Source organism: Gopherus flavomarginatus, chromosome 6 (genome assembly GCF_025201925.1).
Source record: "Gopherus flavomarginatus isolate rGopFla2 chromosome 6, rGopFla2.mat.asm, whole genome shotgun sequence".
Taxonomy (NCBI): Eukaryota; Metazoa; Chordata; order Testudines; family Testudinidae; genus Gopherus; species Gopherus flavomarginatus.
Genome location: NC_066622.1, coordinates 99,538,596 through 99,555,163, shown reverse-complemented (window position 1 = coordinate 99,555,163; position 16,568 = coordinate 99,538,596). Strand labels below are relative to the sequence as shown.

Sequence of the window (16,568 nt, the reverse complement as noted above, 5' to 3'; positions counted from 1 at the left end):
TGAGGGGCCTGATGACACTTTGGAAGTGATTGAAATGTTAGTTACAGGGAACCTTTGTTTATTTAGTTTTCTTTCTCATGACAACAGAAGAGATTCTTTTCCTTCAACATGTCCTATAGAGTAGCCTTTCTAAGCTTCCAGAACAGTGGTTCTGTCTTGTTGGGCATGGGGGATCCCTTACTACTGTTTTTTCAAACCATCTCCCTAATCTATGAATATTTGTATTAATTAGCAGAATGCAAACTCTCCCCTTTGAGCCAGGTGATACTGCTCTCAGAGTCTAGGTTTTGGCTAGAGTTTAGTTTTTTAGACTGCACAATATCTTTTGACTAGCCTGTTTTATACAGATTATTGAAAACCTTTCAGAAATAGGAAGAACCTAAGGATACCATCATTGATACTGTCAAAAGGATACCATCTCAGGAAATGTTTGAAAATCCTTGCAACCTGCTGTATTCCAAAACCAGAAAATAATAATAATTTTCTCACCAGAAGTAACTCTACTAGGATTGACTTTAGTCCTGGTTCTTAAGGATACTTTTGAATAGGTATTAATGTTTTCCCTGTTGAAATGACCAAGAAAAATCCACACACATGCAATCTGTGTGTACAATATAACTACTACTATTTGTCAAGTATCAGAGGGTAGCCGTGTTAGTCTGGATCTGTAAAAGCAGATCACCAGTAGCTGCACACCACACCATAATAACTCTAGCTCAGGAACCAATCCATGCAACAAACCTCGATGCCAACTCTGCCCACATATCTACACCAGCGACACCATCACAGGACCTAACCAGATCAGCCACACCATCACTGGTTCATTCACCTGCACATCCACCAATGTAATATACGCCATCATATGCCAGCAATGCCCCTCTGCTATGTACATCGGCCAAACTGGACAGTCTCTACGGAAAAGGATAAATGGACACAAATCAGACATTAGGAATGGCAATATACAAAAACCTGTAGGAGAGCACTTCAACCTCCCTGGCCACACTATAGCAGACCTTAAGGTGGCCACCCTATAGCAAAAAAACTTCAGGACCAGACTTCAAAGAGAAACTGCTGAGCTTCAGTTCATCTGCAAATTTGACACCATCAGCTCAGGATTGAACAAAGACTGTGAATGGCTTGCCAATTACAGAACCAGTTTCTCCTCTCTTGGTTTTCACACCTCAACTGCTAGAACAGGGCCTCATCCTCCCTGATTGAACTGACCTCGTTATCTCTAGCTTGCTTGCTAGCACACATATATATACCTGCCCCCGGATATTTCCATTACATGCATCTGAGGAAGTGGGTATTCACCCACGAAAGCTCATGCTCCAAAACGTCTGTTAGTCTATAAGGTGCCACAGGATTCTTTGCTGCTTTTACTACTATTTGTGTATTCTATTGTCTCTGTCCTATTCATCCTCTGTTAAGTGATGAAATAGCTTCAGTTGATCTGATGCAGTTGTGAACAGAGCTGTGTACAATAGAGAAGAATATAACTCATTTTGTTCGTTGATGTATTAGAAAATTTCAACGTTGAATGTGTTTTTCTGGAAGATTGGGTTTGAGAACAACCTGTTAGATATTGAACTAGTTGGATTCTTTTTGTAATTCCATATTTGGCTCAAACTCCCTGTTTTGTTAACCTGTCGTCAGTTGTCGCTTTCAGATATTTGTTTGCCCCTTGATGTTTGTTGCGGTAATAATTAGAATTTGAAAGACAGTTTGCATGTCTCCAATTTGTAATAATGACAGTTAACATTATCCTTCACTAAGTTCTTTTATATCACATTTACTAAACTCACTGTTTTAAAAGACATTTCCTCCTTGCTTGTAATATTTTTGTCCTTTTCTGGTCCTGTGTATATTACTTCTTAATCCCGATGTAAATCACAAAAACAAAACAAGATTCCATCAAGATTTTGAATTGATCCTTTATTGCATACGTGTTCTATCCTGATTCTGAATTCAGTGGACTCTTATCTGCAGTTAGAATCCATATGCAGGATGTAGATGGATTCAGAAATCCTTCTTGATTTTCAAGAAACTGCTAGGTCAGCTTTTGCTTTATTTTTTCAAAATATTACCAACTTTGGGTCCAGTTAAAATGGTACACTGAAATACTTGCTCACTTCCTTATCACCTCTTCTTTTTTGTTGATGTCTTATCTTAAACTGCAATCTAATCAGAATACAGCAATCTGGAAGCTGACACAGGCTGAACTTTCAAGTCCGTTTACTCTGAAGCTGTGTGTTCTGAATTGAATTCCTGTGAAATCTAGTATTGATCTAAAGAAGCTTTCTGATGGTCTGTTTCATTAAGTGCTAGGACATGAGACAGTCTTCTCTGTGTACTCCAGGCCATGCTTTGAGATCAGTGTTTATTCCAAGATGTAGGTAATAGTTTGCAAAAGCACATGTACGTTTGGCTGATGATAATGTAGAAATAAAAGCCGCTGAGCAAAGACTTACTGTTCTTGGACACAATGGAATACAAATCTATATTTTTGCATACTGCTACCATTACCTTAATGAGTTTGTAATCATTTAGGCTTTCTGCTGACTTAGATCAACTCTGACTGCATGCTTGAGGAAAAACTTGTATGCCTAGAATAACAATTGCTTGCAAGATTCACAAATGATAAACTGGCTCTGAGCAGAGATTTGAGAATAGGGCCCAGGGTGGATATGATTTAAATAAATTTGATTTAAATCACTAGTCAGGAAGACTCGATTTCATCATGGTTTTCTGCATAAAAGTGCATTTTTGTTGGTTGTTACAACCTTACTACATATTCTTCACAATTCAGAGATAGATGTAGGTTTCATTTTTAGAAGGTACATACCGTACATTTTTAAACAGTGATTTATTTTGAAAACTTTGCAGAATAGTTTTACAGCTATATCAGAAAATGAATGATTGTTTGGTTATTTCATTTACCAAAGATAATTGAAGCAGTTCCCCTCCCAATGACTTCATAAATATCTATCTCCAGTTCAACAGGTTAATATTTAATATTTGGAGGATTTTCTTGCCATGCTGTATTAGGAGAAGAACATCACCAGATAGACATTTAAATTGTTTTATGTAACTAAAACAACAATGTTAAGTATTCTGTATTTTTTTCTTCAACAGCAGACACATAATATTTTAACAAAACAAGCATATGTCCCTCGCTTCTCACATTTATCTCCAGGCTTCTTCTTCATGTTCAGATCTGTTCTGCCCCCAACAATCTTCTATTCATTGAACTTTTTAAAACTTTGCACTTTTAGAGAGAGGTAGGGGATTGACTGTGTACACAAATTTGCAGAGGGACAATAGAGTTGAGGTCTGTTGTTTCTCACCTCTATATATTTATTTGTTTAAAAATTTTTTTTGCTCTTAACAAGCATGTTACCTCTGGAGACACAAGTCCACAGTTTGAGAACTGCAAAACTAAGCATCGCTGACGGTATCTTCTAGATTGAACACTGAGTCCCATTGGGTAGATAGAAAGATTAACCTAAATAATCTATGCAGAAGCCCCTGGAGCCCCGTAAGATTGGGTCCCTAATCCATGAATTATTGGAACTAATTTACAAAACTTTTCTTAAACATTACTTGAATATATTGTCTCATACTATAGAATTAGGATTTATAATCCCTATTCCATGATGAAATATCTTTGAGCTATAATGTATCTTTAGATAGTTTTTGCCTCAAAAAGCATTTTATAAAAAAAAATAGATTTAAATAATTTTTATCAACCCTGATGGGGCCCGTGCAGAATCTTATAAATATGTAGTGCAAAAGAATTAGAGTAATAGCTGAGGCAAAATTATGCCTTTGCTTATGAGGGTCAGACTGTGGCTAACAGTAATCATGCCCAACTCCAATCCAGAAATGAAGGATTACTCATATCCTCCTGCCCCCCCCCGCCCCCTTCCTCTCTCTCCACATCTCTTTCCCTCTCTTACACCAAAACTAAAGTAGGGAATAAACTGAGCTTTTACTCAGTATTGCCCAGATGTCAGGGACCGTGGCTCTTCAACCCTGGTCCTCAGGGCTCTTTGGCGCTAGGAGGTTCAACCTGCCACCTAGGGGCCTGCCAACTACTTTCAGAATAGGAACTGAGCTCAGAGAGAGGGCCCCAGTTGTGGGAGCTGATTGGCAGAACACTGGGAACCCTGATTGGTCCACAGCCTCTCTTTAAACTGAGCATAAGAACAGGAAGTTGTCCATCCAACTGAGATCCACCCTGCTCTGGATTATGTACTTTGTGCTTTCTGTTCCCCTGGATTGAATTCCTGATGTCCTGACCCTCCCGAACTCTGGCTATTGATCTGTGGTTCTGCTCTCAAGTTTGTGTTCTGCCTCTGATTTCCTGGTAACCTGACCCTGACTCCTCCTGACACTCAATTCTCAGTTTACTCTGTGCCCTATCTTGGACTCTGTCCTCACAGTATTTGACCTGTCCTGATTCCTGACTCCTGCTTTGACCGCTAAGTCAGACTGCCAATGTCCTGGTCATGACACCAGCCCAAGTGTTCTAAAATCATGATTCAGGCCCCAAAAAATTGAGGTTGGCATAATAATAGCAAGATTTTTTTAAATAATATTTTTGTGCTCTTTATTTACATTCTGATTTTTGAATATTGAAGGTTCTTGTTAAATTTTTCTCCACAACCATGAGGGCTAGAAACTTAGTTTTAAAAAAATAAATGCTGAAATTCTCAAGTGATCACATGACTCCAGGTGCTAGGGCTTTAGAAGAACATGAGACTTGAGATAAAATACAAGATTTGTGATAAAATCCTGAGCATTGGCAACACTAAGGCCTGGTCTACACTTAAAATTTAGATCTACCTGGTTATGGCACTCAAGTGTGTAAATAAATAAATAAATAAAAATAATTCACATCCCTGTGTGATGTAATTAAGCTGACCTAATTCTTGGTGTAAATGCATCTAGACTGATGGAAGAATTATTCTGCAACATAGCTGTTGCCTCTGAGATATGGATCAATTACAGTGGCTGAAAAACCATTGTATTGTTGTAGGAAGCATCTACACTACAGGCAGTGAAGCTGTGCTAGTGTAGTGTAATCATAGCCTAACCACTGTTGGCATTGTGAAGCCATTACATTTAGAACTTGTCATAATATGGCAGAGTTTTACCAGGATTAAATATGGAGTGAAAGTTGGAAAACTCTTGTATGCAGTGACACGTGTTTAACTTAATTTCTAGGTGATGGAATATGAGAACAGGATACGAGCCTACTCCACTCCAGACAAAATCTTCAGATACTTTGCCACCTTGAAAGTAATACATGAGCATGGAGAATCGGAGGTGTTTATGACACCACAAGATTTTGTGAGATCCATTACTCCAAATGAAAAACAACCAGAACGTAAGTAATATATACAGTAATTATGTTTAGGGATGATATATGTAATGAAAAGTTCAGAATAAATTCTTTACAGTCTCTCTGAAGTCAACTTTTACCTCTCATTGTACCAATAGGTTGGCAGGGAATTGCTTTGTATTTGTATATTTTACATTGCCTAGCACAATGGACCCTGTAGATGCTGCTGCAATACAAATAAATATTTTCCTTTAAATGCATGTACTTGTGGATGCATAATATTATACAAAGTAGTAATAGAGTAAAAAAGTAATGATTTAGTTCAGCAGGGAATATGGTTCAGCTTTTCATCAGAAGACTACAAAGTTTAAATTTCGTATCAGCACTTGGGTTCGTATCCAGTACTCTCACTGTAGTGGAGTACTGGAGGATAATTAGGCATGGCAGAATTTAATTTTTATTTTTTTAGAATTTCAACAGATATCAATGTTCATTTTAGGCATTTTTCCCTATTTTTAACTTTTAAAATTTTCACAGTTGCAGTAAACTGGGGGGTTATGCCAGATAATAATTTAATGACAGTAAAGTTTGAGATGCAAAATTTAAATCTTTATAACTGTTAAAGCACAAATTATCACTTATACTTAAAGCAACTCTAGTTTTCAAGCAGTGTTTTTCTTACTTGCATCTATATAAATTTCTGTTACCGATGGAAATATTTTTCATCAGTTTGTGTGTACAGTGAAATGGACGTTTACTGATAACATTTTAATCCATCCAAGCCTAAGGATAATGGTGATGTAATACAAGACATGACAGCTTTTACAGGAAACAGCATTTACAAAATCCATCTATTTTCCTTCTGCCCATTTCTTGTGGCTGTCCAGTTAAAAGTTAGATATGGTATCACTCCTCAGATAGGTTAAGCGCTTTTGGTGTTCTGGCAAACATTTCCTTTTTCAAAACAAGTCTTAATAATTTTATGCTAAATCTTGAAGTGTCATTCTGTTTACATTACAAAACACTAGTTAAATGCTGTACTTAGAGTGACTAAGAATACATTTTGACATACCTTGAAGCTGAAAATTGTTGTCTAAAATGGATTTCTGTTTTATTTTATCTAAGGAAATATCAGTGTCTCTGTGGTACATGCCATTGTCAAACAGAGGAGATTATCTTCCTTTATGTTTAATAGTGAAAGACCATTTAAAATGAACGTGAAGATCTGTCCTAAACCTACAATTGATGAAAACATTGGAAGTGGCAGCAATTAGAAGTAAAGCTGAATAGCAGCCCCATAGTCTGTCAGGCTAGTCTATTTTGTGGTATTGTAGGAAGGCAGGACTTCATTCCACTGCTAACTAAAAAAAAAAAAAAAAGTGTTGGCAGATGTTGTCTGAACGTGCTCAGAATGTATTTCTCCATCCCAAAATTGTTAACTTCATTGTCCAAACAATTTTTTCTTCCAAAAGTCATTGTGGATGTGCATCCCTTTGAGGAATATTTACATGCTGAATTTCAAAGCTCAGTTTTTAAAATTATATATGTGGGAAAAAGTAGGGAAAAGGTACTTCTCTCCCCCTATCCCCGCCCACATCATATGTAACTCAATGGAACAAATATATTTTTCTCAGAAAAATTACATAAAAAATAACCTTTTAGTTGTGACTGCACATGGAAAACTTTAGCCTCAAATTGTTAATTTTTCAGGCAGTCACAAGCAAATGTCAAAATAGTTTCAATTATAACCACATTTTCATCTTAAATAAAGTGACTACCACCAAATGAAACATATATATTTAAATTGGTAAAGTGATAGAATAAACTATATGCATGAGGCAAGAAAGAAATGAATACTGTCCTGTTATATGATCAGATAACTTAATATTGACTCCTTATTTAAAATGTCATGAACTGGTTGTGGATTTTCAAATGCAAGTACATGAGTTGTTGTCTTTTTGGTACATAGTAAAAGAAAATGGGGTGCATTACTAGCTAGTAGTCTGAATGTTAGTAACATGGTTTTAATTCCAGTATCTTAAGGTATTAATTCTATTTACAAATCTATTTTAAAAAATGTAATACCTTGTTGAGACATGAGATGCTAAAGTGTCAGTGCCTTGAAAAATGGAAACTTTGTCAGGCATATAACTGTAACAATGCTAGCAATCTCTAGTGTATTCTGTATCATATAGTCATATGGTTTGGTTGAAAGTGTATGTATACTACTTTCAGGATGGTGAGTGGCGGTTTGTATTTTTAAGGAGCACTGGCTTCAGCCAGGTCTACACTAACACTTAATTCAGTATAACTATATCATTCAAGGATATGAAAAATCCACACCTCTGAGCGGCGTAGTTATACCGACCTTATTCCCTGTGTAGACAGTGCTATGTTGGTGGGAGAGGTTCTCCTGCTGACACAGCTACTGCGTCTTGTGGAGGTAGAGTTATTGAGCCAATGCTAGAGCTCTCTCCTGTTGGCTTAGGGCAGAGGTTCTCACAACAAATATTTTGGTGACTTCAGAGCGCAGCGGCCAACTCTTGATGGTGGCCGCTCTGACAATTTTTCCTAAAATACTGTAGGAAAAACAAATACATACGCACATATACATGTCCAAATCATTGTAATTTATTTATGTAGGGTTGTTTTTTTTCAAACTTAATAACAACATACAGTTGTCTCTATTCTTTACTGCACCTTAACAGAATAGAAATAAAAAAATAAAGTGCTTTGCATGTGCTTGTCTTGTGGTGGTGTGGTTTGTTTGTTTTTTTGGTTTTTTTTTAGACTTGCTATCTAGTAAGTCTGCTGCTATGAAAAATTATATTTATATGTGTAATACCATTTTTCACAGAATCAAACTTGCTAGCTAGGTGGGAGGCGGTGAAGAGTAATATTAGCAAACATACAAATATCACTTTTTACAGCAGATTTACTCAGCCCTGGAAAGCTGGAGGCAAATTAAGCCCTGGATGGGGAGGTAGATAGGGAGACAGCAGGGGCCAGGGGCGATGGATGAGGGGGCCAAAGGAGGCAGCAGAGGTCAGGAGCGATGTGGGGAATTGTGAGCCCAGGGCCAGGAGAAGGAGCCTGCCACCACGCAGCTGGAGCCTGAAGCCTCATGGCTGGAGCCTGCCGCCCACCACCCCAGGGCTGAAGCCAGAAGCCCAATCCCCACTGCCCCAAGGAAGGTGGGGGACTCACACCAGCTACCTGCTCCTCCAGCGTTTCTGGCTCCAGAGCGGGACAGGACCCACCCAACCCCTTCTGGTGGCTCCAGGAGAGGGGCTCCTGCTTTCTCCCCTCCAATCACCACTCAGGAAGCTGTGGCCACAAAAAAAAGCCCCTGGTAGCCACATGCTGCCTTGGTGGCCACATTTGAGAAACGCTGGCTTAAAGCATCTTCACCAGGAGAGCTACAGTGGTGCAGCTGCAAACTTCTAGTATAGACCTGCCTTTCTTTTTGTAACTATTATCTTTCTGGCAAGGTGCACTGCTTGGAATATCCTTCAAAGTTTATCATTGGCACAGCTTAATTGTCTGCAAGGCTATCTATTCAGTGACATGAAGTGTGCTACAAGGGTTAAGGATATCTCCTGTAAAGCTTATGGCCCTTGTTATATGGTAGAGTAAAACACTGAATGAAAATTGTTTGGTTTACATTGAGCAGGGCAGAAAGCTGTCCTTAGGCCTTACCTTGCTGGTCTGAAAACATATTTTAACATGACTTTCAAGGTTTGTTTTTTTTTTTTAAGGCAAAGTATAATTAGGTTTTTTCTTCCTTATTAAGTGTTCAAAATCACGATAGCATATTAGTATGTAAATTATTTGAAAGAATGATTTGATATATGTAATGAAGATTGGAGATGTATTCATGTAATATAATCAAACCAGGTATAATTTTGTTCTCAAATGTTTTAAAAACTAATAGGAGGAAGGAAATATGGGCTAATTTTGAAACCAGAAGTCTTTGCTAAGAAGATTAATGGTGACTATATGCTCAACACAATTAATACTAACAACAAGGAGAAAGGAATGCAAGCCAAAATAGGACAAGTTAAGAGGATATATAACTGGTTGTTCTTTTAAAATCTAAATCAAATCCAAGTTAGTTCCATTCCAAAAGCAGCAGTTGTCCTGAGGATGCAGAGGAATACAGGTAAAGTCTCCTCTCTCCTGGGTGGAGTGTCAGTTCTGGCAGGGGAGGAGGGTCTCTGCCTTTCTGTGGGGGTTGCACCCCTTCCCCCATCTTGCATGGGGCTTTGCCTACCATGACAGCAGTAGCCCCCTTAGAGAAGAAGTCTATGCCATCTCCCGCCAGCCCTTTTTGCTCGAGTGGTGGAGGAGGCCACAAGCTGCCTGGGTAAGCTGATGGGGCCGCTGGGTCATGAGACAGTGAAGCACAGGTTGGACCTTCATCCATGGCCACCTCCACCTTGGTTGTGGGAGGGTAGGCCTCAGCAGTGCACTGCTCCTTGTCAGGTTACATCTTCCTTCCTGCTTCCAGTAGGGGATGGGCTCATAGGTCTTCCAACAGGGATGCAGTCAGTGGCCTGGCAGATTCCTATAGGGTAAGGTCAGACCTTGTGGCCCTAGCAGTGTGTGGGAGTAGGACTTAAGGTGAGCTGAATCTTGGGAGTGGAGGTAAACTGAGGAGAGCCTATCCTGAACTATGGGTTCTGTGGTGGTAGCCCTCTAACCCCCGCACTGGAACCAGTGAAATGTCTGTCTGATATAGGAGAGTATAAGTGATGGGCAGGTAGCAGCCCTCCACTGTGTTTCAGTTTAATAAAAGTTGTGGCCTGCTGCTTAAAATCCAATCATGTATCTGTCCACATTTCACTGCTGTGTTTACATCAACAGGGATTGATGTGCAGTTGTTCTTTTTACCTTTAGAGCAGGAGTAGGCAACCTATGGCATGGGTGCCGAAGGCGGCACACGAGCTGATTTTCTGTGGCACTCACAATGCCCAGGTCCTGGCCACAGTCTGGGGGGCTTTGCATTTTAATTTAATTTTAAATGAAGCTTCTTAACCATTTAAAAAGCCTTATTTACTTTACATACAACAATAGTTCAGTTACATATTATAGACTTGTAGAAAGAGACCTTCTAAAAACGTTAAAATGTATTACTGGCACGTGAAACTTTAAATTAGAGTGGATAAATGAAGATTTGGCACACCACTTCTGAAAGGTTGCCGACCCCTTCTTTAGAGGATTGAAGTACGTTGGTTTGGGACAGTAGTTTGATTACGATTATTCATACTCTTTGCTTTCCTGTTAATGAAGAGAAGCTTTCAGTTTCCAGTGCTGTGTGTAGTACATATTTTGTGGATAATGCATACGTGTCTTTGGAAATACAGGCTATTACAGAAAACCCAGACATGCAAGTTTTTATTAATCTATATTTGTACCAAATATTAGTTTAGAATTCAGACAATGTGTATGATATGCTGCTTTCAGGCTTTAGGTGTTTGTATGGGGGAAGATGACTTATGTTCTAATAAATAAACATCCAAGCCTTATGATCTTAAAATGTTGTGCAAGCAGCACATAAATTGTCAGTTCACAGTCTGGAATTTTTGCAGGGTTCATGTTATGGTGTGGTCACCTTTGTATCACTGGAAAGTTTAATGAGGCAGTGTAGAAGGCTATATATCTTTACACAGTATTTTTACACAGTACAACATGCTACCCATTAAAGAAGATCCTTACATCTGTTTCTGGAAATATGGCACTTCAGTTATAACTGCTTTGTAGTGAAAGATGAAATGGTCCCTTTTACTGTTCAACATGCCTATTAACTTCCATACTTGGAGCTATTTAGTGACTGTCCAGATGTCAGGCACTTATTTTATGAGCAGGCCAGCATATGGTTTACAGATATTCCTGTGATTGCCTTAAAGTTAGTTTCTTTCTGTCTTCATAAATCACCTGCTGAGTAACAAAAAGATGGGATACAAAAGGAAATTTAAATTTTTATTTTTATTTACTCCTGAAATAGAATATAGTTGGCTATGCTGCAGAAAGTAAAACTGTACAGGTACTGATGTCGAATTATGGAGAGTGAGTTACTTTTGATAAAAATGAAGGGAACAATTATTATTTCCACTTCATGGCAGCCTTGCTGCTGAAGGATCTTGGTAATGTTGCAGGGTTTTTTAAAGACTTACTAACTCATAGGAATATTTAAAGGTGACCTGCAAATAGTTTGTGCTCATACCCTTATTTGCTGCTTGAAGGAGAACTTGAAGTTTTGTTCTTATAAAGTTATCTTCTCTACTATTTTTTACCCTTTAAGTTCACTCTTCCCTGGTTTTGCCTGGCCCTTCTTCACAGCAGTTGGGAGAATATCACCTCTGACAGATGACTCCTGGAGATTATTTCAAAGAGCTATGCCATTCAATTCATGTCCCTCCCCCATTCCAACCCTCCTTCTCCATCCCCCTTCAGGAATCCTTCTCATGAGAACCTACTTCATCAGGAAATATCATTTGTTATGCCTGGGGCCATTGAACCAGTCCTGGTGCAACTCAGGAGCAAGGGGTTTTTACTCCCATGATTTCTTGACACCCCCCTAAGGTGGTGGGAGGTTAAAGGCCAATTCTAGATCTAAGGGCAGTTAACAAATACAGGAAGGCACAGACATTCAAGATGATAACACACAAACAAACTCAGTGATGACCTAGGAGACACATTAGCACAATCCACATGTTGTTTACATGACAGGCAGCGAAATACAAGCTCATCCATAGATGTGGCACAACAAGGGTAGGTAATGGACATCCAGCTCTGCACTTATCTCACATTGTGTAAAACAAGGCCTTATACTTGTTTTCATGCTTGAAAATGGTCCCGAATCCAATGATGCAAGATTTCATGTCTGTCTTTTCTTTCGTAGCAGTAGCTGCTGACAAGGCAGTGTTAATCAGATGAGCAGGACAGCTCATACTTAGCAGCTCCAGTTTCTGATTGAGTTTAATCTCCCATGCAAATTTAGCCATGTAGGAAGCAGAATCTGTGTTAATTGTGGCCACATTTTCCCAAGTTAGTTGGTACATCTCAAACATGTCAGTTATTGCTGCGTTGACAAAACCAGTATTAGCAGAGGGGATTAATGTCACACCAACACAAAACAATGCTTTGAAATAAAAAAAAAAAACAAAAACAAAAGGCCAAGAATTGGACAGTTCAAAGCATCAAGAGACTTGTCAAAAATCAGACTAGACACCACATTTCCATCAATTCGTTCTGTCAGTTTGGATACTGAAGCATTGTCATTTTCTGTCAGATACTTACCAGTGAGCTTGTCTGCATTAGGAAGGGTTTTTGCTGCTGGACCGTATTGTCATACAAAGTCACCAGTAGGCCCCTCTGCAATTAACAGTGGTTGTCTGGCGAAACACAGAGCATACACAATTTATTGACACAATCGTGCTGTGTCCTCTTTCATTAAAACCCTGGTGAAAGCTCCTGATACTGTTTATCCCGAAGCTCACTTTCTTTAAGCTTCTTATGTTGCTTGCTTTTGACATGTTCCTTTATTCTGTCAGCGCGAGGACTGACCTCAGTGCTGTGGTACTTGCAGTGCAATGCATCCTCTTTGTTCCCATCTTTTTGCTTTTCTTAAATTTCTGAGCACTGATTTGCTTGCTGGTATTCAGGCATAGGTTTGCATGTTTACCTTTTTACCTTATCTATCTGTAACCCCCAAGGAACTTACCTAGGTCCTCGGGGCTCTGTGTGCTGGTAGTTCAGGGAGAAGCACACTGTCCCTCTTGGGAAGGGGGAGCCAAGGGCAGATTCAGAGTCTGCTGGGCAACCAAGAGGGGGAGAGGAGAGACACTGCGTAGAACAACAGGGGCCCCTGTTGGTTTGGGGAAGGTTTGCAGGCATGCCAGTTCAGACGAAGGGGCAGAGTGAAATGATTGGCAAGGGAAAGCCCAGGAAGAAGAGCTAGCCTGACAATAGGGGGTGAGATGGCCTCCTCTGGGAGCCCTGGAGAGGGGAGAAGCCATTTTGAGAGTAGTCTGGAGCCAGCCACAGAAAGAGCAGGACTGGCTGTATGGGGATCCAGAAGAACCCAGGCCCATCCATCCAACCCCATAAAAGGTTGGCACAAAAGGAGGTATCCAGGTGGATAGGGGGCATTACATATCTTTATCTGTGGAGCATTGATTGTTTTAAATTCAGCGCTATGCTAGCCAGATGCAAAGAAATAGGCAGGTAACATCTCCTTGTGAGCCAATCATAGCATATTAATGTTGGTATTTTCCATTCTGTGTTTTACACTGTGGAACTGCTTCAATCTGAGTGTTTCAGAACGCAACAATCATGTAAAGCATTAGTGTTTAACAAAAAGAAGTACTCAAAATATACTGAGTGGATTGATAAACAGGTGTAAATCGGTAAAAATCGAACTCCTTTAATAAAAAACTTGGTAATTTATTAGTGAAAATTGGAAAAAACTGAAAATGCATAACACTAAAAGTGGAGCTAGTGGTCAACTTCTGCTACCATTGTTGCAACTTACAGGATGCAGTTAATTCCTTATGCGGTTTTAGTCATCAGTGTCTCAACAGGTCTCCAACACAGAACTCTGCTGGCTCAGTTCTGAGCTTGGCAACAACTAAAAGAGCAATGGCAGCCATATATTATCATATCCAGTTAAGTAAGACTTTTACTGAAGGAGAGGTTTGTAGAAATTCATAAGCATTAATCATGCTGTATGTATGTCTCTAACAGGGGCGGCCCCAGCACGCCAAGCGCGTGCTTGGGCGGCATGCTGCGGGGGGCGCTCTGCCAGTCGCCGGGAGGGCGGCAGGCAGGTTGCCTTCAGCGGCATGCCTGCGGAGGGTCTGCTGGCATGAGTAGATGGGAAGCATTTTATCACTTTTACTCATTAACATGTGACAGTAATCGAATCTTCATCTTCCCGGACAAGTTATTTTTTTTCTTTTCCAATCCCTCCCTTCTCCCAATCTGGTTAACAGGAAGATCTGATAGCTATTTAAAACACTAGCTGAAAATGTGTGGTTTGTAGCAAATGTTTGTCAAACCGAGAGTTAAAAATTAGTCTCTGCACTTTTGTGTGAATTACTGCCAATTCTCAATAACCCAGTTATTCAGGAGTTCCACTTACTAGATCTCTTTACCGAATGTATTTTTTTTATTGTTGTACAAATCATTTGCAAGTCTTTCCATGTTGACTATTAAATTTTCATTGTTATGCGTAGACTTGTTTACGCTGTAGGAGTAGATTGAAAGATGCCTTCTTCCTCAGCCCTGTAAATATTATTTTCCTTCTAAGAATAAGAGCCTTCTGTTTTGGGGTAATACAATGTGAGGAATATCTTAATATAAAAACCTTCTAGTTAATGCACTTACTTATTCCTGAATGTACAATAGCGGCCGTGTTTTTTCTTTTTATGTCCAAGACCATTTGTATGCCACTTTACCCTACAAGAGCTGGCAACGTTGAATTTTGGTTGAGGTCTACCTTCAATTCTGGGAGGAACACTTCTGATTTCAGTTCAATGGCCTTCCCTTTTAATCTGTTAAAAAATGATTGCTTAGCCTAAATATAATTCTTTTTAATTACACTCTAAGTGCCAGTCTCATGGAAACAAGTTGATATCTGGGTAAGGATTGGTAATGGGGTAGAAATCATTTTATTCTAGGTCAGTAGTACCAAAGGACTAATAGAGCATAGTGGTAGATGTGGTGGTATCACTGTCCCTTTTGTATTTTCTCTGTGTTTAAAGAGGTTTTCCTTGTCAATACTGTGAATCAGACACCTTTCTTGAGCCCTAAGAAAAAACATGTAGATAACGGTTGATTTCCTATCCTCTCCCTGTGCTTTCTAATCATGTTATTCTTCACATAATCTATTTTTTAAATGCCTTATCAAAAAAGAAGCATGGAACTATATGATTTTATATTCAAGCACTGCTCTAAAAGCATTGTTTTTATCCTTTTTCTTCTTTCAGACCTAGGTCTGGATCAGTTTGTAGTGAAGCGATATGATGGAAAGGTGAGTAGACTTGAAATCTATAATATCTTCTTACCTATAACCTCTTTGAGTTTCTATTTAAAGTTGTGTGTAAGTACAAATGAAATAAAATATTGTCTTTTGTTTGAGCTAGAACATAGCAGTATATTTTTATTATATGGCTGAATAGGAAGGAATGAATAAAGATTTGTTTTAACGCTCATAGAACCAAAATAACTCCTCCCTGCTGGTGAGAGAGGGAATTGTAATGTGTAAAAACCAAACTTAATAGCATTAGCCATATGGTATGAGACCCTCCATGTGAGGGAGTACCATATTTCAGAGGGAAACCTGCTATATGCTGATCATATTATAACATTGTTTGGTCTGCCGGTGTGGATGGAACCACACAGTAACCTAGCCCTTTTACAGCTCTGAAACCATATTCTTCCCTGCTGTAAATCCCCAGAAATCAGTGAAATTATAGCAGGAAGGAATTTGGCCCAGAGCTGTAACACAAGTAAGCAACATGCTTAAAAGACTGCTTGAACCTTTAACACAGAGAGGGCCAAGCTGTGCTATCTAAAACAAACACCTAACATAGATATACTTAGGTGGAAAGTTAATCTAAAATAATTTGGTTTAATATTCCTTTATATCATTTTGAGCACTCTATACTACCATAGTTGGTGGCTGCATAAAAATGAAATAGCACACAAGCTTCCTATTAACTGAACTTACTCTACAACAATCACTAATTTAGCAAAATTGTCACCTCATCTGCAGGAAAATTCCTTGAATTTTTGAGTCAAAGAAGGTAACTTTTGACCCTTTCATTACTGAGTGATATACCTGGCATGTAATGTTAAAATGTGACCAAACATATCCAGAAAGTCCTGCCATTTGAATCAGTAATTAAACAAAACAAACAAAGCCTGCACAATTGGGGATTAAATCAATCTAAATTACTTTCATGTTTTGCATTCAATTGAATTCATTTTTATTTTAATTTTTCATGAGGAAGTGGATGAACAAAAAGCAAACCAAGTAATCAAATAAATGGTCTTTGTTCCTTAGAGCATACATGTGTTTGTTTACCCAAGCATCAGAGTATTATTCTACTTTAAAATAGACAGTAAGTAATTTGCTTTTTGTCAGTCTTTGTTTCAACCAACATTTCTTAGAAAGAAATGCTGAGTGCCACACAATTTTGGATAATCGTTCCTT

At 38.9% G+C, this 16,568-nt stretch overlaps 1 protein-coding gene across 4 annotated transcripts in view; it reads left to right on the top strand.

Annotated features, from left to right (window-relative positions):
- MICU1 (mitochondrial calcium uptake 1) overlaps positions 1–16,568 on the top strand; it is a 231,194-nt gene that overhangs the window by 73,869 nt on the left and 140,757 nt on the right. For all 4 annotated transcript variants that reach the window (XM_050959515.1, XM_050959516.1, XM_050959519.1 and 1 more), the window contains 2 exons: positions 5,230–5,392; positions 15,340–15,383. In XM_050959515.1, the coding sequence (XP_050815472.1) occupies positions 5,230–5,392; positions 15,340–15,383 (207 nt within the window). The remainder of the gene's footprint in view (positions 1–5,229; positions 5,393–15,339; positions 15,384–16,568) is intronic.